The sequence below is a fragment of the Manis pentadactyla genome, chromosome 1, assembly GCF_030020395.1.
Source record: "Manis pentadactyla isolate mManPen7 chromosome 1, mManPen7.hap1, whole genome shotgun sequence".
Lineage (NCBI taxonomy): Eukaryota > Metazoa > Chordata > Mammalia > Pholidota > Manidae > Manis > Manis pentadactyla.
This window is the reverse complement of record NC_080019.1, coordinates 169519488-169543780: the sequence shown is the minus strand read 5'-3', so window position 1 is coordinate 169543780 and position 24293 is coordinate 169519488. Positions and strand designations below refer to the sequence as shown.

At 38.0% G+C, this 24293-nt stretch overlaps 1 protein-coding gene across 2 annotated transcripts in view; it reads left to right on the top strand.

Moving 5' to 3' along the window:
- USF3 (upstream transcription factor family member 3) overlaps window positions 1-24293 on the top strand; it is a 72728-nt gene that overhangs the window by 32190 nt on the left and 16245 nt on the right. For both annotated transcript variants that reach the window (XM_036929577.2, XM_036929576.2), the window contains exons 4-6: window positions 14729-14802; window positions 15701-15729; window positions 17547-17629. In XM_036929577.2, coding sequence (XP_036785472.2) covers window positions 14756-14802; window positions 15701-15729; window positions 17547-17629 — 159 coding nt within the window. In that variant the 5' untranslated portion in view covers window positions 14729-14755. The remainder of the gene's footprint in view (window positions 1-14728; window positions 14803-15700; window positions 15730-17546; window positions 17630-24293) is intronic.

Here is a 24293-nt window from a genome sequence, read left to right as displayed (position 1 = left end):
TCTTAATAAGTCTGGCTAGAGGCTTATCTATTTTGTTTATTTTCTCAAAGAACCAGCTCTTGGTTTCATTGATTTTTGCTATTGTTTTATTCTTCTCAATTTTGTTTATTTCTTCTCTAATCTTTATTATGTCCCTCCTTCTGCTGACTTTAGGCCTCATTTGTTCTTCTTTTTCCAGTTTTGATAATTGTGATGTTAGACTATTCATTTGGGATTGTTCTTCCTTCTTCAAGTGTGCCTGGATCGCTATATACTTTTCCTCTTAGGACTGCTTTCGCTGCGTCCCACAGAAGTTGGGGCTTTGTGTTTTTGTTGTCATTTGTTTCTATATATTTCTTGATCTCTATTTTAATTTGTTCGTTGATCCATTGATTATTTAGGAGCATGTTGTTAAGACTCCATGTTTTTGTGAGCCTTTTTGTTTTCTTTGTAGAATTTATTTCTACTTTTATACCTTTGTGGTCTGAAAAATTTGTTGGTAGAATTTCAGTATTTTGGATTTGACTGAGGCTCTTTTTGTGGGCTAGTATGTGGTCTATTCTGGAGAATGTTCCATGTGCACTTGAGAAGAATGTATATCCTGTTGCTTTTGGATGTAGAGTTCTATAGATGTCTGTTATGTCCATCTGCTCCACTGTGTTATTGAGTGCTTCCATGTCCTTACTTATTTTCTGCCCGGTGGATCTATCTTTTGGGGTGAGTGGTGTGTTGAAGTCTCCTAGAATGAATGCATTGCAGTCTATTTCCCCCTTTAGTTCTGTTAGTATTTGTTTCACATATGCTGGTGCTCCTGTGTTGGGTGCATATATATTTAGAATGGTTATATCCTCTTGTTGGACTGAGCCCTTTATCATTATGTAGTGTCCTTCTTTATCTCTTGTTACTTTCTTTGTTTTGAAGTCTATTTTGTCTGATGTTAGTACTGCAATCCCTGCTTTCTTCTCGCTGTTGTTTGCCTGAAATATGTTTTTCCATCCCTTGACTTTTAGTCTGTAGATGTCTTTGGGTTTGAGGTGAGTTTCTTGTAAGCAGCATATAGATGGGTCTTGCTTTTTTATCCATTCTGTTACTATGTGTCTTTTGATTGGTGCATTCAGTCCATTAACATTTAGGGTGACTATTGAAAGATATGTACTTATTGCCATTGCAGGCTTTAAATTTGTGGTTACCAAAGGTTCAAGGGTAGCCTCTTTAGTATCTTACCGCCTAACTTAGCTCGCTTATTGAGCTGTTATATACACTGTCTGGAGATTCTTTTCTTCTCTCCCTTCTTATTCCTCCTCCTCCATTCTTCATTTGTTTGGTGTTTTGTTCTGTGCTCTTTCTAGGAGTGCTCCCATCTAGAGCAGTCTCTGTAAGATGCCCTGTAGAGGTGGTTTGTGGGAAGCAAATTCCCTCAGCTTTTGCTTGTCTGGGAATTGTTTAATCCCGCCATCATATTTAAATGATAGTCGTGCTGGATACACTATCCTTGGTTCAAGGCCCTTCTGTTTCATTGTATTAAATATGTCATGCCATTCTCTTCTGGCCTGTAGGGTTTCTGTTGAGAAGTCTGTTGTTAGCCTGATGGGTTTTCCTTTATAGGTGACCTTTTTCTTTCTAGCTGCCTTTAAAACTCTTTCCTTGTCCTTGATCTTTGCCATTTTAATTATTATGTGTCTTGGTGTTGTCCTCCTTGGATCCTTTCTGTTGGAGGTTCTGTGTATTTCCGTGGTCTGTTCGATTATTTCCTCCCCAAGTTTGGGGAAGTTTTCAGCAATTATTTCTTCCAAGATAGTTTCCATCCCTTTTCCTCACTCTTCTTCTTCTGGTACCCCTATAATACGGATATTGTTCCTTTTGGATTGGTCACACAGTTCTCTTAATATTGTTTCATTCCTGGAGATCCTTTTATCTCCCTCTATGTCAGCTTCTATGCGTTCCTGTTCTCTGGTTTCAATTCCATCAATGGCGTCTTGCATCTTATCCATTCTGCTTATAAATCCTTCCAGAGTTTGTTTCATTTCTGTGATCTCCTTTATGGCATCTGTGATCTCCCTCCGGACTTCATCCCATTTCTCTTGCGTATTTCTCTGCATCTCTGTCAGCATGTTTATGATTTTTATTTTGAATTCTTTGTCAGGAAGACTGGTTAGGTTGTCTCCTTCTCTGGTGTCTATGCGATCTTGGTTTGCCTGTAATTTTGTCTTTTCGTGGTGATAGGAATAGTTTGCAGAGCTGGGACTAGTGATGGCTGGAAGAACTTCCCTTCTTGTTGGTTTGTGGCCATCCTCTCCTGGGGGAATAGCGACCTCTAGTGGCTTGTGCTGGGCTGCTGCACGCAGACAGGGCTTCTGCTTCCTGCCAGGCTGCTGTGGAGTTTATCTCCGCTGTTGCTGTGGGCGTGGCCTGGCTCCGGCCGCTGCTCCAAAATGGTGGAGTCGCGTTGGAGGGGGGTGCGGCCGGGAGGCTATTTATCTCCGTAAGGGGCCTCCGTGCTCCCTGCAGCCCAGCGGATTAGAGTGCCCGGAGATCCTGGGATTCCCTACCTCTGTACTAGGTATCCCGCCCTGCCCCTTTAAAACTTCCAAAAAGCACCCGCCAAAACAAAACGACCACAAAAAAAAAAATAATAATAATGGCCACTCGTTTTTTTTATTCTCCGGCGACAGCCTTGGGCAGCCGCTCACCAGACCTGCTGCCCTGTTTCCCTTGTATTGTGGTCCCTATCCCTTTAAGACTTCCAAAAAGCGCTTGCCAAAACAAAACAACAACAAAAAAAAAAAAGAAAAAAAGGTGGCCGCTCGTGTTTCTTTTGTTCTCTGGGGCCGGTCTCCGATACCTGCTCACTGGTCTTGCTGCCCTGTTTCCTAGTATTGGGGTCCCTGTCCCTTTAAGACTTCTAAAAAGCACTCACCACAACAAAACAACAACAGAAAAAAAAAAAAAAAAGATGGCCGCTTGCTTTTCTTTTGTCCTCCAGCGCCGGCCTCCGGTACCCGCTCACTGTTCTTGCTGCCCTGTTTCCCTAGTATCCAGGGCCCCAAGCATGCACTGTGTCTGCGCTCTGGTCGGGATGGCTGGGGCTGGGTGTTCAGCAGTCCTGGGCTCGTTCTCCCTCCTGCTCAGACCTCTCTCTCCTCCCGCCAGGAGCTGGTGGGAGGGGCGCTTGGCTCCCGCCGGGCCGGGGTTTTATCTTACCCCCTTTGCGAGGCGCTGGGTTTTTGCAGGTGTTGATGTGGTTTGGATGTTGTCCTGTGTCCTCTGGTCTTTATTCTAGGAAGGGTTGTCTTTGTTATATTTTCATAGATATATGTGGTTTTGGGAAGAGATATCTGCTGCTCTACTCACACCGCCATCCTGGCTCCACCTCTCTTTTTTTCTTGATAAATCTTGCTAGGGGTTTATCTATTGTGTTTATTTCTCAAAGAACGAGCTCCTGCTTTAATTGATTCTTTCTGTTGTTTTATTCTTCTTGATTTTATTTATTTCTGATCTGATCTTTATTATGCCCCTCCTTCTACTGACTTTGGGCCTCATTTATTCTTCTTTTTCTAGTTTCATTAATTGTGAGTTTAGACTGTTCATATGGGATTGTTCTTCTTTCCTGAGGTAAGCTTGTATTGCAACATACTTTCCTTAGTACGGCCTTTGCTGTGTCCCACAGATTTTGTGGTGTTGAGTTATTGTCATTTGTGTCCATATATTGCTTTGTTTTTGTTTTTATTTGGTCATTGATCCATTGATTATTTAGGAGCATATTGTTAAGCCTGCATGTGTTTGTGGATTTTTTTGTTTTCTTTGTGTAATTTATTTCTAGTTTCATACCTTTGTGGTCTGAAAAGCTGGTTGGTGCAATTTCAATCCTTTTGAATTTACTGAGGCTCTTTTTGTGTCCTAGTATATGATCTAATTTGAAAATGTTCCATGTACAGTTGAGAAGAATGTGTATCCTGCTGCTTTTGATTGGGGAGTTCTGTAGATGTCTGCTAGGTCCATCTTTTCTAATATGTTGTTCAGTGCCTCTGTGTCCTTATTTATTTTCTGTCTGGTTGATCTGTCCTTTGGAGTGAGTGGTGTGTTGAAGTCTCCTAAAATGAATGCATTGCATTCTATTTCTCACTTTAATTTTGATAGTATGTGTTTCATTTATGTAGATGCTTCTATGTTGGGTGCATAGATATTTATAATGGTTATGTCCTCTTGTTGGACTGACCCCTTTATCGTTATGTAATGTCCTTCTTTGTCTCTTGTGACTTTCTTTGTTTTGAAGTCTATTTTGTCTGATACAAGTACTGCAAAACCTGCTTTTTTCTCCCTGTTAGTTGCATGCAATATCTTTTTCCATCCCTTCACTTTTAGTCTGTGTATGTCATTGGTTTTGAAGTGAGTCTCTTATAGGCAGCCTATAGATGAATCATTTTGTTATCCATTCAGTGACTCTATGTCTTTTGGTTAGGTCATTCAGACCATTTACATTTAGGGTGATTATCGCTAGATATGTACTTATTGCCATTGTAGGCTTTAAATTCGTGGTTACAAAAGGTTCAAGTGTAACTTCTTTACTATTGAAGAGTCTAACTTAACTCACTTTGTACACTATTACAAATACAGTCTAAAGGTTCTTTTCTGTTTTCCTCTTTCTTCCTCCTCCATATTTTATATATTAGGTATCATATTCTGTACTCTTTGTCAATTGTCTGACTTTGGGGATAGTTGATTTAATTTTGCATCTGCTTAGTAATTAATTGGTCTACTTTCTTTACTGTGGTTTTATTTTCTCTGGCGACAGCTATTTAGCCTTAGGACCACTTCCATCAATAGCAGTCCCTCCAAAATACACTGTAGAGACAGTTTGTGGGAGATAAATTCTCTCAAATTTTGCTTATCTGGAAATTGTTTAATCCCTCCTTCAAATTTAAATGATAATTTTGCTGGGTAGAGTGTTATTGGTTAGAGGCCCTACTGTTTCATTGCATTAAATATACTATGCCACTCCCTTCTGGACTGTAAGGTTTCTGTTGAGAAGTCTGATGACAGCCTGATGGGTTTTCCTTTTTATGTGATCTTTTTTTCTCTCTCTGCCTGCTTTCAAAAGTCTGTCCTTATCCTTGATCTTTGCCATTTTAATTTATGTCTTGGTGTTTTCTTCCTTGGGTCCCTTGTGTTGGGAGATCTGTGTACCTACATGGCCTGAGAGACTTTCTCCTTCCCCAGATTGGGGAAGTTTTCAACAATTACCTCCTCAAAGACACTTTCTATCCCCTATCCCTTTTTCTCTCTTCTAATGGTACCCCAATAATGTGAATATTGTCCTGTTTGGGTTGGTCACAGAGTTCTCTCAATATTCTTTCATTTATAGAGATCCTTTTCTCTCTCTCTTCCTCAGTTCCTTTGTATTCCTGTTCTCTAATTTCTATTTCATTTACTGTCTCCTCTACTTCATCTAATCTGCTTTTATTTATTTATTTATTTATTTATTTATTTATTTTTTAAATTGAAGGGTAGTTGACAACAGTATTGCATTACATTAGTTTCAGGTGTACAACACAGTGATTCAACATTTATATACATGATAATTCTAGATACCAGGTATCACCATACCAAGTTGTTACAATATTTTGACTATATTCCTTATGCTATACATTACATCCCGGTTACTTATTTATTTTACAATTGGAAGTGTGTTTAAATATATATATATATATATATATATATATTTTTTTTTTTTTTGTGAGGGCATCTCTCATATTTATTGATCAAATAGTTGTTAACCACAATAAATTTCTGTATAGGGGGGTCAATACTCAATGCACAATCATTAATCCACCCCAAGCCTAATTTTCGTCAGTCTCCAATCTTCTGATGCATAATGAACAAATTCTTACATAGAGTACAAATTCTTACATAGTGAATAAGTTACATGGTGAACAGTGCAAGGGCAGTCATCACAGAAGCTTTCGGTTTTGTTCATGCATTATGAACTATACACAGTCAGTTCAAATATGACTATTCATTTGATTTTTAAACTTGACTTATATGTGGATACCACATTTCTCTATTATTATTATTTTTAATAAAATGCTGAAGTGGTAGGTAGATACGAGATAAAGGGAGAAAACAGAGTTTAGTGTTGTAAGAGAGCAAATGTAGATGATCAGGTGTGTGCCTGTAGACTATGTGTTAATCCGAGCTAGACGAGGGCAATAAACATCCATGTATGCAGAAGATTTCTCTCAGAACATGAGGGGGGAGGTTCTAAGCCTCACCTCTGCTGCTCCCCATTTTCTCACCAGATGGCCCCCTGCGACTGTGCCTGCCTTAGGTTGTTCCTCCCTTGAGGAATCTTACCCGTCTCTGGCTAACCAGTCATCTTCCGGGGCCATACAGGGAAATGTTAAGTTGGTAAGTGAGAGAGAAGCCTTATTGTTTGAAAAGGTTAGCTTTTTACTTCTTTGCATATTTATGCCCTGTGGCTTCTATGCCCAGCATTTGTCTTGAGGTGTCTTTACCACTTGGAAGAATTATGATACTCGGTAAATTCGACATGTGGCACGAGTTCTATTTAAAGGTTGTGATTAGGTAGGAAGAAGAAAAGCTATAGAAGTAGCAGGCAGAAGAAAACCTGGGAAGATTGATTATTTCTTTGACATATCTTCTTGTAGAGTAACTTCAGCATGGATAGGTTTTAAACTATTAATTAAATTGTGCACACACATTAACATAATAGGAATATAGTTACCTAACCAAAGCATACCTGTAATTACCAGCCATCTCCAGTGAAACCAAGAAAACCAGTTAGGCACCCTAGGCATTTGTGAAAACCCATCTATGATATGGTGGATATTGTCCGACTGAACTTAAACAGTCTGAGAGAATTCAGATAAACTAGAACAGCCCATTCCTGGGGACTGTTCATATCCCGTATGTTCTTTTAACGATAAATAGTCTGTGGTTGTAAGATTTTGGAGTGCCAAAATTTGCACTTCTCCCAATTCTTGGTTGAGTTCCAACAGTATAGATCCAGTCCAATTTTTGTTTTACTGTATGCACAGGCCAGCTTAGATATCTCCTTCCTCATTCCCATGGCAAGTCCAGGAACTGGTGAGATGAGTGCATCTACACCTGTGACAGTGCGTGGATCTTTGTTGGAGTTTTTTTTTTTGCTGATCATCTTCTGTCATGAGTCTTCCCGAGAGTGCTGATGTTGGAAGTTCTTTTTCATATCATATCTTAGTTCATTTTCGGGGTAGCCAAATTAGGCTTTGATCCTCTGTATAAACACAAACAGACCCTTTGCCTACACTTTTATATGTCCTTTATATCATTGTGTAGAACTCATTAGAGGTCACCACATAGGAACTGCATTTTTTTTTTTTTAATCATTAATCTACACTTACATGACGAATACTTTGTTTACTAGGCTCTCCCCTATACCAGGTCCCCCCTATATACTCCTTTACAGTCACTGTCCATCAGCGTAGCAAAATGTTGTAGAATCACTACTTGTCTTCTCTGTGTTGTACAGCCCTCCCCTTTCTCCCACCCCCCCATGCATGCTAATCTTAATACCTCCCCTACTTCTCCCCCCCCTTATCCCTCCCTACCCACCCATCCTCCCCAGTCCCTTTCCCTTTGGTACCTGTTAGTCCATTCTTGAGTTCTGTGATTCTGCTGCTGTTTTGTTCCTTCAGTTTTTCCTTTGTTCTTATATTCCACAGATAAGTGAAATCATTTGGTATTTCTCTCTCTCCGCTTGGCTTGTTTCACTGAGCATAATACCCTCCAGCTCCATCCATGTTGCTGCAAATGGTTGGATTTGCCCTTTTCTTATGGCTGAGTAGTATTCCATTGTGTATATGTACCACATCTTCTTTATCCATTCATCTATCGATGGACATTTAGGTTGCTTCCAATTCTTGGCTATTGTAAATAGTGCTGCGATAAACATAGGGGTACATTGGTCTTTCTCATACTTGATTGCTGCGTTCTTAGGGTAAATTCCTAGGAGTGCAATTCCTGGGTCAAATGGTAGGTCTGTTTTGAGCATTTTGATGTACCTCCATACTGCTTTCCACAATGGTTGAACAAGTTTACATTCCCACCAGCAGTGTAGGAGGGTTCCCCTTTCTCCACAGCCTCGCCAACATTTGTTGTTGTTTGTCTTTTGGATGGCAGCCATCCTTACTGGTGTGAGGTGATACCTCATTATAGTTTTAATTTGCATTTCTCTGATAATTAGCGATGTGGAGCATCTTTTCATGTGTCTGTTGGCCATCTGTATTTCTTTTTTGGAGAACCGTCTGTTCAGTTCCTTTGCCCATTTTTTAATTGGGTTATTTGTTTTTTGTTTGTTGAGGCGTGTGAGCTCTTTATATATTCTGGACGTCAAGCCTTTATCGGATGTGTCATTTTCAAAGATATTCTCCCATACTGTAGGGTTCCTTTTTGTTCTATTGATGGTGTCTTTTGCTGTACAGAAGCTTTTCAGCTTAATATAGTCCCACTTGTTCATTTTTGCTGTTGTTTTCCTTGCCCGGGGAGATATGTTCAAGAAGAGGTCACTCATGTTTATGTCTAAGAGGTTTGTGCCTATGTTTTCTTCCAAGAGTTTAATGGTTTCGTGACTTACATTCAGGTCTTTGATCCATTTAGAGTTTACTTTTGTATATGGGGTTATACAATGGTCCCGTTTCATTCTCCTACATGTAGCTGTCCAGTTTTGCCAGCACCATCTGTTGAAGAGACTGTCATTTCACCATTGTATGTCCATGGCTCCTTTATCAAATATTAATTGACCATATATGTCTGGGTTAATGTCTGGATTGTCTCGTCTGTTCCATTGGTCTGTGGCTCTGTTCTTGTGCCAGTACCAAATTGTCTTGATTACTATGGCTTTATAATAGAGCTTGAAGTTGGGGAGTGAGATCCCCCCTACTTTATTCTTCTTTCTCAGGATTGCTTTGGCTATTCGGGGTCTTTGGTGGTTCCATATGAATTTTTGAATTATTTGTTCCAGTTCATTGAAGAATGTTGCTGGTAGTTTCATAGGGATTGCATCAAATCTGTATATTGCTTTGGGCAGGATGGCCATTTTGACGATATTAATTCTTCCTAGCCATGAGCATGGGATGCGTTTCCATCTGTTCGTGTCCCCTTTAATTTCTTTTAAGAGTGACTTGTAGTTTTCAGAATATAAGTCTTTCACTTCTTTGGTTAGGTTTATTCCTAGGTATTTTATTTTTTTTGATGCAACTGTGAATGGAGTTGTTTTCCTGATTTCTCTTTCTGTTGGTTCATTGTTGGTATATGGGAAAGTCACAGATTTCTGTGTGTTGATTTTGTATCCTGCAACTTTGCTGTATTCCGATATCAGTTCTAGTAGTTCTGGGGTGTAGTCTTTAGGGTTTTTTATGTACAGTATCATGTCATCTGCAAATAGTGACAGTTTGACTTCTTCTTTGCCAATCTGGATTCCTTGTATTTTTTTGTTTTGTCTGATTGCCGTGGCTAGGACCTCCAGTACTATGTTAAATAACAGTGGGGAGAGTGGGCATCCCTGTCTAGTTCCCGATCTCAGCGGAAATGCTTTCAGCTTCTCGCTATTCAATATAATGTTGGCTGTGGGTTTTTCATAGATGGCCTTTATTATGTTGAGGTACTTGCCCTCTATTCCCATTTTGCTGAGAGTTTTTATCATGAATGGATGTTGAACTTTGTCAAATGCTTTTTCAGCATCTATGGAGATGATCATGTGGTTTTTGTCTTTCTTTTTGTTGATGTGGTGGATGATATTGATGGACTTTCGAATGTTGGGCCATCCTTGCATCCCTGGGATGAATCCCACTTGGTCATGGTGTACGATGGTTTTGATGTATTTTTGAATTCGGTTTGCTAAAATTTTGTTGAGTATTTTTGCGTCTACGTTCATCAGGGATATTGGTCTGTAGTTTTCTTTTTTGGTGGTGTCTTTGCCTGGTTTTGGTATTAGGGTGATGTTAGCTTCATAGAATGAGTTTGGGAGTATCCCCATCTCTTCTATTTCTTGGAAAACTTTAAGGAGAATGGGTATTATGTCTTCCCTGTATGTCTGATAAAATTCCGAGGTAAATCCATCTGGCCCGGGGGTTTTGTTCTTTGGTAATTTTTTGATTACCGCTTCAATTTCGTTGCTGGTAATTGGTCTGTTTAGATTTTCTGTTTCTTTCTGGGTCAGTCTTGGAAGGTTGTATTTTTCTAGGAAGTTGTCCATTTCTCCTAGGTTTCCCAGCTTGTTAGCATATAGGTTTTCATAGTATTCTCCAATAATTCTTTGCATTTCCGTGGGGTCCGTCGTGATTTTTCCTTTCTCATTTCTGATACTGTTGATTTGTGTTGACTCTCTTTTCCTCTTAATAAGTCTGGCTAGAGGCTTATCTATTTTGTTTATTTTCTCGAAGAACCAGCTCTTGGTTTCATTGATTTTTGCTATTGTTTTATTCTTCTCAATTTTATTTATTTCTTCTCTGATCTTTATTATGTCCCTCCTTCTGCTGACCTTAGGCCTCATTTGTTCTTCTTTTTCCAATTTCGATAGTTGTGACATTAGACCGTTCATTTGGGATTGCTCTTCCTTTTTTAAATATGCTTGGATTGCTATATACTTTCCTCTTAAGACTGCTTTTGCTGTGTCCCACAGAAGTTGGGGCTTAGTGTTGTTGTTGTCATTTGTTTCCATATATTGCTGGATCTCCATTTTGATTTTGTCATTGATCCATTGATTATTTAGGAGCGTGTTGTTTAGCCTCCATGTGTTTGTGAGCCTTTTTGCTTTCTTTGAACAGTTTATTTCTAGTTTAATGCCTTTGTGGTCTGAAAAGTTGGTTGGTAGGGTTTCAATGTTTTGGAATTTTCTGAGGCTCTTTTTGTGTCCTAGTATGTGGTCTATTTTGGAGAATGTTCCATGTGCACTGGAGAAGAATGTGTATCCTGTTGCTTTTGGATGTAGAGTTCTGTAGATGTCTATTAGGTCCATCTGTTCTAGTGTGTTGTTCAGTGCCTCTGTGTCCTTACTTATTTTCTGTCTGGTGGATCTGTCCTTTGGAGTGAGTGGTGTGTTGAAGTCTCCTAGAATGAATGCATTGCATTCTATTTCCTCCTTTAGTTCTATTAATATTTTTCAGGTATGTTGGTGCTCCTGTATTGGGTGCATATATATTTATAATGGTTATATCCTCTTGATGGACTGAGCCCTTTATCATTATGTAATGTCCTTCTTTGTCTTTTGTTACTTTCTTTATTTTGAAGTCTGTTTTGTCTGATACCAGAATTGCAACACCTGCTTTCTTCTCTCTGTTGTTTGCTTGAAATATCTTTTTCCATCCCTTGACTTTAAGTCTGTGCGCGTCTTTGGGTTTGAGGTGAGTCTCTTGTGAGCAGCATATGGATGGATCTTTCTTTTTTATCCATTCTATTAGTCTGTGTCTTTTGATTGGTGCATTCAGTCCATTTACATTTAGGGTGATTATTGAAAGGTATGAATTTATTGCCATTGCAGGCTTTAAGTTTGTGGTTACCAAAGGTTTAGGGTTAGCTTCTTTACTATCTTACTGTCTAACTTAACTCGCTTGTTGAGCTATTATTAACACAGTCTGATGATTCTTTATTTCTCTCCCTTCTTATTCCTCCTCCTCCCTTCTTCATATGTTGGGTGTTTTGTTGTGTGCTCTTTTTAGGAGTGCTCCCATCTAGAGCAGTCCCTGTAGGATGCCCTGTAGAGGTGGTTTGTGGGAGGCAAATTCCCTCAACTTTTGCTTGTCTGGGAATTGTTTAATCCCTCCTTCATATTTAAATGATATTCGTGCTGGATACAGTAGTCTTGGTTCGAGGCCCTTCTGTTTCATTGCATTAAGTATATCATGCCATTCTCTTCTGGCCTGTAGGGTTTCTGTTGAGAAGTCTGATGATAGCCTGATGGGTTTTCCTTTGTAGGTAACCTTTTTTTTCTCTCTGGCTGCCTGTAATACTTTGTCCTTGTCTTTGTTCTTTGCCATTTTAATTATTATGTGTCTTGGTGTTGCCCTCCTTGGATCCCTTGTCATGGGAGTTTTGTGTACCTCTGTGGTCTGAGAGGCCATTTCTTCCCCTAGTTTGGGGAAATTTTCAGCAATTATTTCTTCAAAGACATTTTCTATCCCCTTTTCTCTCTCTACTTCTTCTGGGATACCTATGATTCTTATATTATTCCTTTTTGATTGATCACTCAGCTCTCTTAAAATTCTTTCATTCCTGGAGATCCTTTTATCTCTCTCTGCATCAGCTTCTCTGCGTTCCTGTTCTCTGTTTTCTAGTCCATTAATGGTCTCTTGCATCTCGTCCATTCTGTTTTGAAGTCCTTCCAGAGCTTGTTTTATTTCTGAATTCTCCTTCCTTAGTTCTTGCATATTTCTCTGCAAGTCCATCAGCATGGTTATGACTTTTGTTTTGAATTCTTTTTCAGGAAGACTGGCTAAATCTATCTCCCCAGATTCCTTCTCAGGGGAAGATGTAGCAGATGCCAAAGCTGTCTGGGTTAGTCTTGTCTGGATCATATTTTTTTGCCTTTTCATGTTGACAGGTGCTATTGACTGTCAGCTGGGAGGGCCAAAATTTTCACTTGCTACTGGCCTTTCTTTACTGGGACAACTGCGACCCCTAGTGGCTTGTGTTGGGTAATTGCGTGTATACTGGGTCTTTGTGTCTTGCCTGGCCGGAAGGGAGAAATTTCCCTTTCTGTGGGCGGAATTTGTCTCAGGCTGCTTCTCTGCTTTCGCAGCGCCTGGTGGGTTAATGGATGGGGGGGCTGCTTGACTGTTTGCCTCCGTGAGGGGTCTCAGAGCTGTTGCCCAGGGGGTTAGTGCACCCGGTTTTCCCTGTAATTTCCAGCTGCTGTACTGTGACCTGGGTTGTTTCCGTCAAGCTGTTAAGTCCCTGTCCCTTTAAGACTTTCAAAAAGCCCCCGGTTTTCTTTGTCACAGGGGCATCAGCTTCGGCACCCGCTCAGAGGTCTTACTCCCTGTTCCCCCAGTATCCCGGGCCCCCTGGGCACGTACTGTGTCTGCGCTCTGGCTCGGATGGCTGGGGCTGGGTGTTCAGCAGTCCTGGGCTCCGTCTCCCTCCTGCTCTGCCTATTGTTCTCCCGCCGGGAGCTGGGGGGAGGGGCGCTCGGGTCCCGCCGGGCCGGGGCTTGTATCTTACCCCTTTCACCAGGCGCTGGGTTCTTGCTGGTGTAGCTGCAGTCTGGCCACTGTCCTGCGTCTTCTGGTCTCTCTTTTAGGGCTAGTTGTGTTTGTTGTATTTTCAAAAGTATATATGTTTTTGGGAGGAGATTCCCACTGTCCTACTCATGCCGCCATGTTGGCTCCCTCTCTAATCTGCTTTTAAATCCCTCCATTGTATGTTTCATTTCAGATATTGTATTTTTCAAAGTTTCTGTCTCATTCTTGAATTCCTCCCTGAGTTCTTGAATATTTTTCTGTAACTCTGTGAGCATGTATATGATTTTTATTTTGAAATGTCTTTCAGGTAGATTGGTGAGTTCAGTTTCACTTGGCCCTCTTTCTGCTGTTTGTGGGATTTTTGCTTTGACAGGTTCCTTTGACATTTCATATCTGTTGGTGGTGCCATCTAGTGCCCAGAAGCTCTACTTCTGGAGCTGCTCAGCCCCTCATTGATGGTGGGGGGTCGCAGGTGAGCGGCACTTGTGCCTGCCAGAGGAAAGAGCTCTTTCCTGCCTCCCAGCTGCAGTTTCTTCCTTCCACTGCCAGTGCCAGTGGGCCAAGCACCTAGGGAGGTGCCTCTGTGCTATGCACTTGTAGCTTCTGTAATGTGGCTGCCCTTGGCTGGTTAGTGCAATGGTAGGGGCAGCCAATTTGCAAGCTGGTGCCAGCTGGGAGGAAGGAGCGGCAGGCTGTGTATCCTGGTGGTCAGCCTCTTAGCTGTGTAGCCAGCCAGGGGGATGGAGTGCCTGAAGCTCCTGAAAGTTCCCAACCTGCTGGGCTGAGTGTGGCATGACATTTTTGTCCATCTGTCCTTTCTCCTGAGCAGCAAGCTCTGTGCAATCCTTGCCCCTTTAGCAGCCCTTGCTGTTAGGAAGTCTCTCAGAGTGCCTACCTTTTTTTGGTCCCAGAGCTGCTGGTGGTGGGTGCCTGTTCTCCACAAGCTGCTGGAATTTCAGTCTCTCCAGGTATTCTGCCTGTCTTAACTTTCCAACTCCACTGATCTCCAGAGCACTGTGTAATATAGGTTCATGCTCCCAGAGATCTCTAGGGCTGGGTGTTCAGCAGTTGTAAGTGTCCACACCCTCCCTGCTCCATTTCTCTTCCTCTTGCTGGTGAGCTGGGGTGGGGGAAGGGATTGGGTCCCACTGGATCAGGGCTTTGGGACTTTACCCTTTTCCAGTGTAGTCTGTTCTGTTCCCCAGGTGTAGGCAGTCTGCTGCAGCCTTCTTTCCTGTTACTCATTCAGTGTTAGTTGTTTTGCCACATTTTCATATTATATGTGATTTTGGGAGGAGGTTTCTTGTCTCACCTCTCACACCGCTATCTTTAAGCCAATCTCTGTCCTGTTTTCTTATACCTTTTTCTATCTGTAACAGCTAATCTGGTGCTTTTTCATGATATCACTTTTATTTTTTAGCATATTGGTGTTCAAACCTAATTGCTATTAATCAATTTCTCTAAGATACTAGAATGACTTTAAACTTTCTGTCATGTCTTTCACTGCCTTACAGGTTCCTATCACTGTAACCACTGTAACCATGCCAGAAATGACAGAGAATGAGACTCCTACAAAAAAGCAGCACAGGTATGTGGCTGCAGTCCCAAAATAAAATAGTTGGGGCAGGTAAGAAGCAGAATTAGTCCCTACTTTACTGAATAGGTGGTCCCTAGTAAATTTTCATTTGGATGCCTAGAAACCATTACTTTTCAGAAATACGTGTGGGTAAATATATATAGATTTACTCAAGGGGGTATATAGTTAAAAGTTACATGTCCTTTATTCTATTAACATTGTAACAAGAATGACAAGCAGTAGTTAAAAGAGTATTATACAAAATCTATGCTAAATGTTTAGTATCTAATGAAATTATACTCACATATAGTATTAATCATTGTAGATTCTAAATTCACTTAGGCTAACATCAGTTTGAATAGACATTTTATGATATTTTAATTTTGTGATATTATAATATGCATATCAGCGTAATATTACTTCTGGTTCCTGGTATAACTCCCCTTCTGAATTTCTAGCATTTGGGGCAGATTTCTTCTACTTAGAACTGCATGGCTAATGCGTCCATTAATATTAAAATCACTATTCTCTAATCAGGAGTCACCTACTTGGCACATCACATTTTTCAAATAGTTAAGATTTTCATTGATTGATTTACTTTGTAACCAAATAGAGAATTGTATTTACTTTCAGAAATTGTGGGTTCTAAATTTATATTGATGTATCTGCATTTAGGTTTTCATGCCTTAATATGTATACAAATTTTTTCCTTCTGATATGCAATAAATACAAATTTATATATATATATAAATACAAATTTATATGCATAAATACAAATATGCATAAATACAAATATATATATATAAAAATACAAATAAATACACTGTCCTTTATGATTCTCAAAATATAAAATGGTGAAAATGTTTTTCCATTTTTTTCATGTTTCTTTAATCTGCATTTTTTATTTCAGAAAGAAAAACCGGGAGACACACAATGCAGGTAGAAACAACACTTTACATTTTGTCAACATTTTTTGCATTCAAAATGAAATTATACTGCATTGATGATTAGTTTTATGTTATAAGCATAAAATCATTTTTTATTATATTTTAGGAAAGTGTTGCTTTGTTGTTTGACAAAACACCCCCTGAGTCTCATGAAGATGGCTTGTTTATCATCTTCTGATTTGTCATCTATTTAGATAAATTAAGGATTAATATGCCTCTAGAGCTCTAAAGCTAGTGTTTTAAGTGATTTCAACCATTGAGGAAGTCCAAGTATACTTCCTGTAAATTTAGAATAAAGAGTATGTGTCTTTGCAGAAATTCCAGAGGGGGCTGGCTGCCTAGAGGAGTAGGGAAGAGATGAGCAGCAGGCTGTAGATCTTAAAGGTACTTGAAATGTGAATCTTAAATTAAGTTGTACAGTCCTCAATTACAGGAAGAAATGTAGAAAATAAATACCTGATTTATCTCAAACATGAAAATTATAGGCCAAAGTCAGAAAAATATTTATAGAAGTAATTGTGCCTACATTTACAGTTTGGTACATTTTTTAACATTTCATTTTCTGTCAGGGACTACAGTCATATCTAAAAACAAATCTGTTAGAAGTTAATTTCCATTACTCTGGAAATGATACCTTCCTTTCCCTAAGGAAAGGACCCTGAGGAAAATTTTATGTGTGGAATATGTGTTGAATGCTGGTAGGATTTCGCTGTTCCCCAGAATTAGAGGTTACTCCCTTTGAATTCCCCATTGTCATTGGGGTAAGGATCAGTGTTGTCTTTACCTCTACAAATTAAAGAATATGCTCTTAGATAACAACAAATTCTATTGTTAGAGAATTTGGGAGAAAGGGGAGCTGTACTTTATTGCTGTGCTTTTTTTGGCTATATGAATTAAATTTAATCTTTTTTTGGCCATATGAACTATGTGCTCCTTACTGCTAGATAATAAAGCAAAAAGTATATACATATTTTGCAAGACGACCTTCCTGTACTATATTCTGAAAGATCATCCTTTTAGGAGCATTGGAATCCTTTGTTAGAAGGAAGGTTTTAGAAAACTTTTTAACAGACAATAGTTAAGGCTAATGTTTTTACATATAGTGTTTTATAGAAATTATTTAGATCATGTCTTATATCTCTTGCTCCTTACATACAACTTTTTAAGTTGCAGCATGCAAGCCTGAAACATATCTCAGTTAACTGAAAAGTTCTCAGATGCCCAGTTTCTTGGGAAAAATCCTACACAGATGGAGTGCAAGCCCAGACCTCATAGAAAAAAACCAAACCGATACCTTCTCTTCTCTATTTTAAGTCATAACAAATGGCTGTTCCTATTCCAAAAATGCTTTCTAGTCATCCTAAAAGGTGTTTTTAAGGTTCTTTAAATCTGTCTAAACAGGTCTCACTTGTCCATTTGCTATAAAGAGGAAGCTTTCCAGTAGCTTACTTTGTTAGTGGGTTCTTGAAAATTTAGGTGTCATTAAAAACTGTCATACTTACTTGAAATATAATAATGGCCTATAAGTAATGTAATATTAGCAATTTATGTTTATAGTCTGAATATAAATATTATAAGTCAAATTCTTTAAAATGCTGATAAAAGTATTGCTTATATCAATTTCCATAATACTAGATTTAAAATATGACATTCTTAGAAATAATTGCTAGAATTATTTGTCTTCAGTAAGTAGAGTTTGATAAGATTTTAAAAGGGATTTCTTTACCTAAAATTCCTTAACTCACAGAAAATGAGGTATTTTGGCAGTAGTACCATAAGGTATGATAAATGGATTTTCCCCCTATCTAGTGGAGAGGCATAGAAAGAAGAAAATCAATGCTGGGATAAACAGAATAGGAGAGCTGATCCCATGTTCTCCTGCGCTGAAGCAGGTAAGAGGTCCACTTGTGTTTTCATTCATTACTTGTGAACATAATTATCTAAGTTGTTTCAATACTCGGAATGATAATTTTTGTCCCCTGTCATTTATGGCTTTTTGGACTTACTAATTGCCTCATTGTGTTTCATTTGCTAAATTTTTTATATATCTATCTTTAATTCTTCCCATACTTCCAACAGTCTTATAGTACAGTTTTCTGCAAGATTGAATGGACTGTATAATTTCTAGATCTTTTAGATCTCCCAAGATCACATTTATATGTGTGCTGCTGTATTTACTAGGCATTTCTTTTATCTTCTGCCAATCATGATTTTTACTGTCTTTAAATTCTTACCTAGACTCTTCCAAACATCTCCTTTTTTTCTATTTAAATTTTATTTAGTTTTTTATTGATACATGATTGACATATAACATCATATTAATTTCAGGTGTACAACATAATGACTTGATATTTGTATACATTGCAAAAATCACCAAATAGGCCTAATTTAACATTCATCACCACACAGTTATAAATTTCTTTTTCTTTTTTTAAGTACATTTTTAAAATTAATTTTTTATTGAAGTATAGTTGATATACAATCTCATATTGGTTTCAAGTATACAACACAGTGGTTCAACAGTTACCCACATTATTAAATCCTCATCCCAACTAGTGCAGTTACTGTTAACATAGGGAGATGTTGCAGAATCATTGACCTATATTCTCCATGCTGTCATACCATCCCTGTGACCAACTTACATTATGATTGAGAATTTTTGTGTTCCTTTATCCCCCTTAAACTCCCCGCCAGCCACCCTAATCCCTCCCCCAAGGAAACCACATTGTCAGTGTCTGTGAATCTGCTGCTGTTTTATTCATTTTGTCTTCTTTTGTTTTTAGATTCTACAAAAACGTGAATCATATGGTGTTTGTCGTTCTCCACCTTGCTTATTTAACTTAGCATAATACCCTTTAGGTCCATCCATGTTGTTACAAATGACAGGATTCCTTTCTTTTTATGACTGAATAATATTTCATTGTGTGTATGTACCACGTCTCCCGTATCCATTCATCTATTGGTGTACATTTGGTTGCTTCCATATCTTGGCTATTGTAAATAATGGGGCAATAAACATACAGGTGCACATATGTTTTTGAACCAGGGATTTTGTTTTACTTGGGTAAATTCCTAGAAGTGGGATTACTAGTTCATATGGTGTTTCTATTTTTAGTTTTTTGAGGGACCTACATACTGCTTTCTACAGTAGCTGCATATATTTACATTCCCACCAACAGTGTAGGAGGGTTCCCTTTTCTCTACATCCTCGCCAATACTTGTTATTTCCTTCTGGATAGTAGCCATTCTAACTGTGAGGTGATATCACATTGTGGTTTTCATTTGCATTTCCTTGATGTTTAGCGATGTGGAGCATCTTTTCATGTACCTGTTGGCCAACTGTATTTCTTCTTTAGAGAAATGTCTGTTTAGGTCCTCCGTCTATTTTTTAATAGGGTTATTTTTTGGTGTTGAGGCCTATGAGTTCTTTAATATATTTTGGAATGTTAACTCCTTATTGGATAAATCATTTACAAATATATTCTGCTATACTGTAGGGTGCCTTTTTGTTCTGCTGATGAGGTCCTTTGCCGTACAGAAGCTTTTTAGTTTGATATAGTCCCAGTTGTTAGTTTTTTTATTTTGTTTCCCTTGCCTGAGGAGATGTGTCCAGGAAAAAATTACTTGTGCTTATGTTCAAGGGATTTTTTGCCTATGTTTTCTCCTAAGATTTTTATGGGTTCATGTCTTACATTTAGGTCTTTGATCCATTTTAAGTTTACTTTTGCATATGCAGTCAGATAGTAGTTCAGTTTCATTTTCTTGTGTGTAGCCATCCAGCTTTCCCAATACCAGTTATTGAAAAGGCTGTCTTCTCTTTATTGTATATTCATGGCTCCTTTATCATATATTAATTGACCATGTATGTGTGGGTTTATATCTAGGCTTTCTATTCTGTTCCATTGATCTGTGGGGTCTCTCCTTGTGCTATCATACTGTTTTGATTCTGTAGCTTTGTAGTGTAGCTTGAAATCAGGGAGCATAATACCTTCAGCTTTGTTCTTTCTCAGGATTGCTTTGGCTATTCAGGGTCTTTTGTGGTTCCATATGAATTTTAGAATTATTCATTCTAGTTCATTGAAAAATACCATAGGTATCTTGATAGGGATTGAATTGAATCTGTAAATTGCTTTGCACAGGATGGCCATTTTGACAATGTTAATTCTTCCTATCCATTAGCATGGTATAGATTTCCATTTATTGGTGTCTGCTTTAATTTATCTCACTGAGTGTCTTATAGTTTTCTGAGTACAGGTCTTTCACCTCCTTGGTTAGGTTTATTCCTAGGTATTTTATTCTTTTTGAAGCAATTGTGAATGGAATTGTTTTCCTGATTTCTCTTTCTGCTAGTTCATTGTTGGTATATAGGAACACACCAGGTTTCTGTGTATTAATTTTGTATCCTGCAACTTTGCTAAACCCAGTTATGAGTTCTAATAGTTTTTTTCTGTGGGGTCTTTAGGGTTTTCTTTATATAGTATCATGTTATCTGCAAATAGTGACAGTTTTACTTTTCCTTGCCAGTTTGGATGCGTTTTATCTCTTGTCTGATTGGTGAGGCTGGGACCTCCAGTCCAATGTTGCATAAAAGTGGTGAGAGTGGACATCCTTGTCTTTTCCCTGATCTTAGAGGAAGAGCTTTCCGCTTTGCACCATTGAGTATATTGTTAACTGTGAATTTGTCATATACAGCCTTTATTATGTTGATGTATGTTCCCTCTATACCCATTTTGTTGGGAGTTTTTGTCAGGAATGTATATTGAATTTTGTCAAATGCCTTTTTAGCATCTATTGAGATGATCAAATGTTTTTTATCCTTTTGTTTGCTGTTGTGGTGTATCATATTGATTGAGTTTTTAGTACTGTGCCATCCTTTTATCCTTGGCATAAATCCCACTTGGTTGTGATTGATGATACTTTTGATATATTTTTGAATTTGGTTTCCTAATATTGTTTTAAGGATTTTTGTGTCTGTGTTCATCAGGGATATTGGTCTATAGTTTTCTTTTTTTGCAGTGTCTTTGTCTGGTTTTGTTATTAGAGAGATGCTGGCCTCATAGAATGAGTTCAGAAGGATTTCTTCCTCTTCTACTTTTTGGAATACTTTAAGGAGGTTGGGTATTAGCTCTTCTTTAAAAGTTTGGTAGAATTTAGCTGTGAAGCCATCTGGTCCTGAAATTTTGTTTTTGGGGATTTTTCTGGTTACCAATCCAATTTTGCTACTGGTTATTGGTCTGTTCAGATTTCTACTTCTTCCTGGTTCAGTCATGGAAGGTTGTACTTTTCTTCGAATTTGTCCATTTCTTCTAGGTTGTGCATTTTATTGACATGTAATTTTTCATAGACTTCTCTAATAAGTCTTTGTATTTCTGTCTTTGTATTTCTGTGGTACTAGTTATAACTATTCTTTTTTTGTTTCTAATTTTATTTGTGTCCTCTTTTTTTCTTGATAAGTCTGGGTAGGGGTTTGTCTGTTTCATTTATCATCTTGAAGAACCAGGTCTTGGTTTCACTGAATTTTTTTTCTATTGTTTTATTCACGTCTATTTTGTTTATTTTTACTCTGATCTTTATTATATTCCTCCTTATAACTTTGGGTTTCATTTGCTCCTCTTTTTCTAGTTTCATTAGTTGTAAGTTTAGACAGTTTATATGGGATTGTTCTTGTTTCTTGGGCTAGGTCTGTATTGATATGTACTTCCTTCTTGAGGACAGCTTTTGCAGTATCCTACAAATTTTGGACTGTTGTGTTTTTGTTTTCATTTGTCTCCGTGTATTGTGTGATTTCTACTTTGATTTGTTCATTGACCCATTAGTTACTTAGAAGCATGCTGTTTAGCATCCATGTTTTTTTTTTCTGTTTTCTTCATGTAGTTTATTTCTAGTTTCATACCATTGTGGTCTGAAAAGTTGCTTGATACAATTTAAATTTTTTGAATTTATTGAGGCTCTTTATGTGTCCATACATGATCTATTCTGGAGAATGTTCCATTTGCACTTGAGAAGAATGTGTATGCTGCTGCTTTTGGATGGAATGTTCTGTACATATCTGTTGAGTCCATTTGATCTAATGTATTGTTCAGTGCTTCTGTTTCCTCATTTATTTTCTGTCTGAATGATCAGTCCATTGATGTAAGTGGGGTGTTAAAGTCCTCTATTTTGATTGAGCTGCAGTCTATTTCTCCCTTTAGTTCTGTTAGCATTTGTTTTACTTATTTAGGTGCTCATATCTTAGATGCATAGATATTTATAATTGTTATATCCTCCTGTTGGACTGATCCCTTTATCATTATGTAGTGTCCTTCTTTACCTCTTGTTACTTTCTTTGTTTTAAAGTCTATTTTGTCTGATATAAGTACTGCTGTTCCTTCTTTTTTCTCCCCATTTTTGCATGAAATATCTTTTTACATCTCTTCACTTTCAGTCTATATAGTTTTTTAGGTCTGAAATGAGTCTTCTGTAGGCAGAACATGGATGAGTCTTATTTCTTTATCTATTCTGCCATCCTGTGTCTTTTGAAGGTGCATTCCGTCCATTTACACTTAAAGTAGTTATTGATAGATACGTAGTTAATGCCATTTCATTGTTTTCTGGTTGTTTTTGTAGTTCCTCTCTGGTCGTTTCTTCCTCTTTGTACTTTTATTGTTAATTGATGGTATTCTTTAGTGTTATGTTTGGATTTCTTTTTTTAATTTTTTTTGTATAGCTATTACAGACTTAAGGTTTGTTGTTATCATAGGGTTCAATGATATCTTCCCGACTATATAGTAGTCTATATTAAGTTGGTGGTTACTCTACTTCAAACAATCTAAAAGTATTTTGTTTTTATTCTTCTTTCTCCTCCACATTTTATGTATAATGTGTCATAATCTGCATTTTTTATGTATCTTTTGATTTTGTGTATAGTTGGTTTTACTACTTTTGTTTTTTAACTTCATACTTAACTAGGTAAATAACTGGTCTACTACCTTTACTATGGGTTTGTTTTCACTGGTGACAATGATTTTGGCTTAAGAACATTTACATCTACAGAAGTCCATTTAACATATCCTGTAAGGCTTGTGTAGTGGTGGTGAATTCCTTTAACTTTCATTTATCTGGGGAAATTTTAATCTCTCTAATTCTGAATGTTAACCTTGCTGGGTAATAGATTCTTGGTTGAAAGTCCTTTTGTTTCAATACATTAAATATTTCATTCCACTCCCTTCTGGCCTGTCAACTTTCTGCTGAGAAGTCTGCTGATAGCCTGATGCGATTTCCCTTTTAATAATTTTTTGCCTCTCTCTCTAGCTGCTTTCAATATCATCTTTTTTTTTGATTTTTAACTTTTTATTTTAAAATGATTTTAGATTTATAGATGACTTGCAAAGACAGTAGAGTGTTCCCATATACCCTTCATCTGTCTGCCTTTAATGTTACATCATATACAACCATGTCAATACTCTCTATCCTTAAACTTTGTCATGTTAATTACTATGTCTTGGTGTTGTCTTCCTGGGTTCCTTTTGTTAGGGGATCTCTGTGTTTCTAGGACCTGGGTGTCTATTTCCTTCCCCAGATTGGGGAAGTTTTCAACAATTATTTCTTCAAAGAGACTTTCTCTTCCTTTGTCTCTCACTTCTGCTTCTTGTACCCCTATTCTGTGAACATTGTTTTGTTTGGAGTTGTCACACAGCTCTCTTAGCATCCTCTCATTTCTAGAAATTCTTTTTTCTCTCTGTTCCTCAGCTTCATGTTTTCCTCTTCTCCAATTTCCATCTCATTGAGTGTCTCCTCTACTCGCAGCATTCTATTATTCACTCCCTCCATTGTATTTTTCTTTTCTGGAACTCTATTCTTCAGCTCTGAGTTGCTGTTTTTCAACTCTTCTCTCCCTTTGTTGAAGTCCTCCCTGAGATCATCAATACTTTCCTTCAGATCAGTGAGCCTATTTATGACTATTACTTTGAGATATTTATCAAGAAGATTGGTGATCTCCATTTCATTGAGCCCTCTTTCTGGTGAAGTAGCCTTTACTTTTGTTTGGAACATATTCTTCTGCCTCCTCATTTTGTCTGGGTTTCTGTGTTTCTTCCTTTGCATTAGATAGATCTACTATGCCTCCTGGTCTGGAGAGTAATGGCTTTATGAAGAAGGTATCCTGTTGTGCCCAGAAGCTCAAGACTCTTTACTCTCCAGTGCCTGATTCTCCTTTGTGGTAGAGCAGCAGTTGCTGTTGTGCTATGGGTCGGGACACCTTTCTGCCTGTCTGCCAGCATTGGCTGATTGCTGATCTTTGTGAGCTGCAAGCATCTTTAATTTATTCTTCACACTCTATCAACCTCCACTAGTACTTCAATCTCAACTTATTAAAGCTAATAGTTTTCCCTAATGAAGTTAGCTTTTTGTTTCATCTGATAATGAGGATAAAGCATGGTTACTGAAAACAAAACAACAAAAACTGAAGCAATATGGAAGGCATAAAAAAGTTTCTAAAATAAATTGACATCCCACTCCCAAGTTATAACAACTATTAAAAGTGCTGTTACACATGTCTTCAGACATCGCTTTATGAAT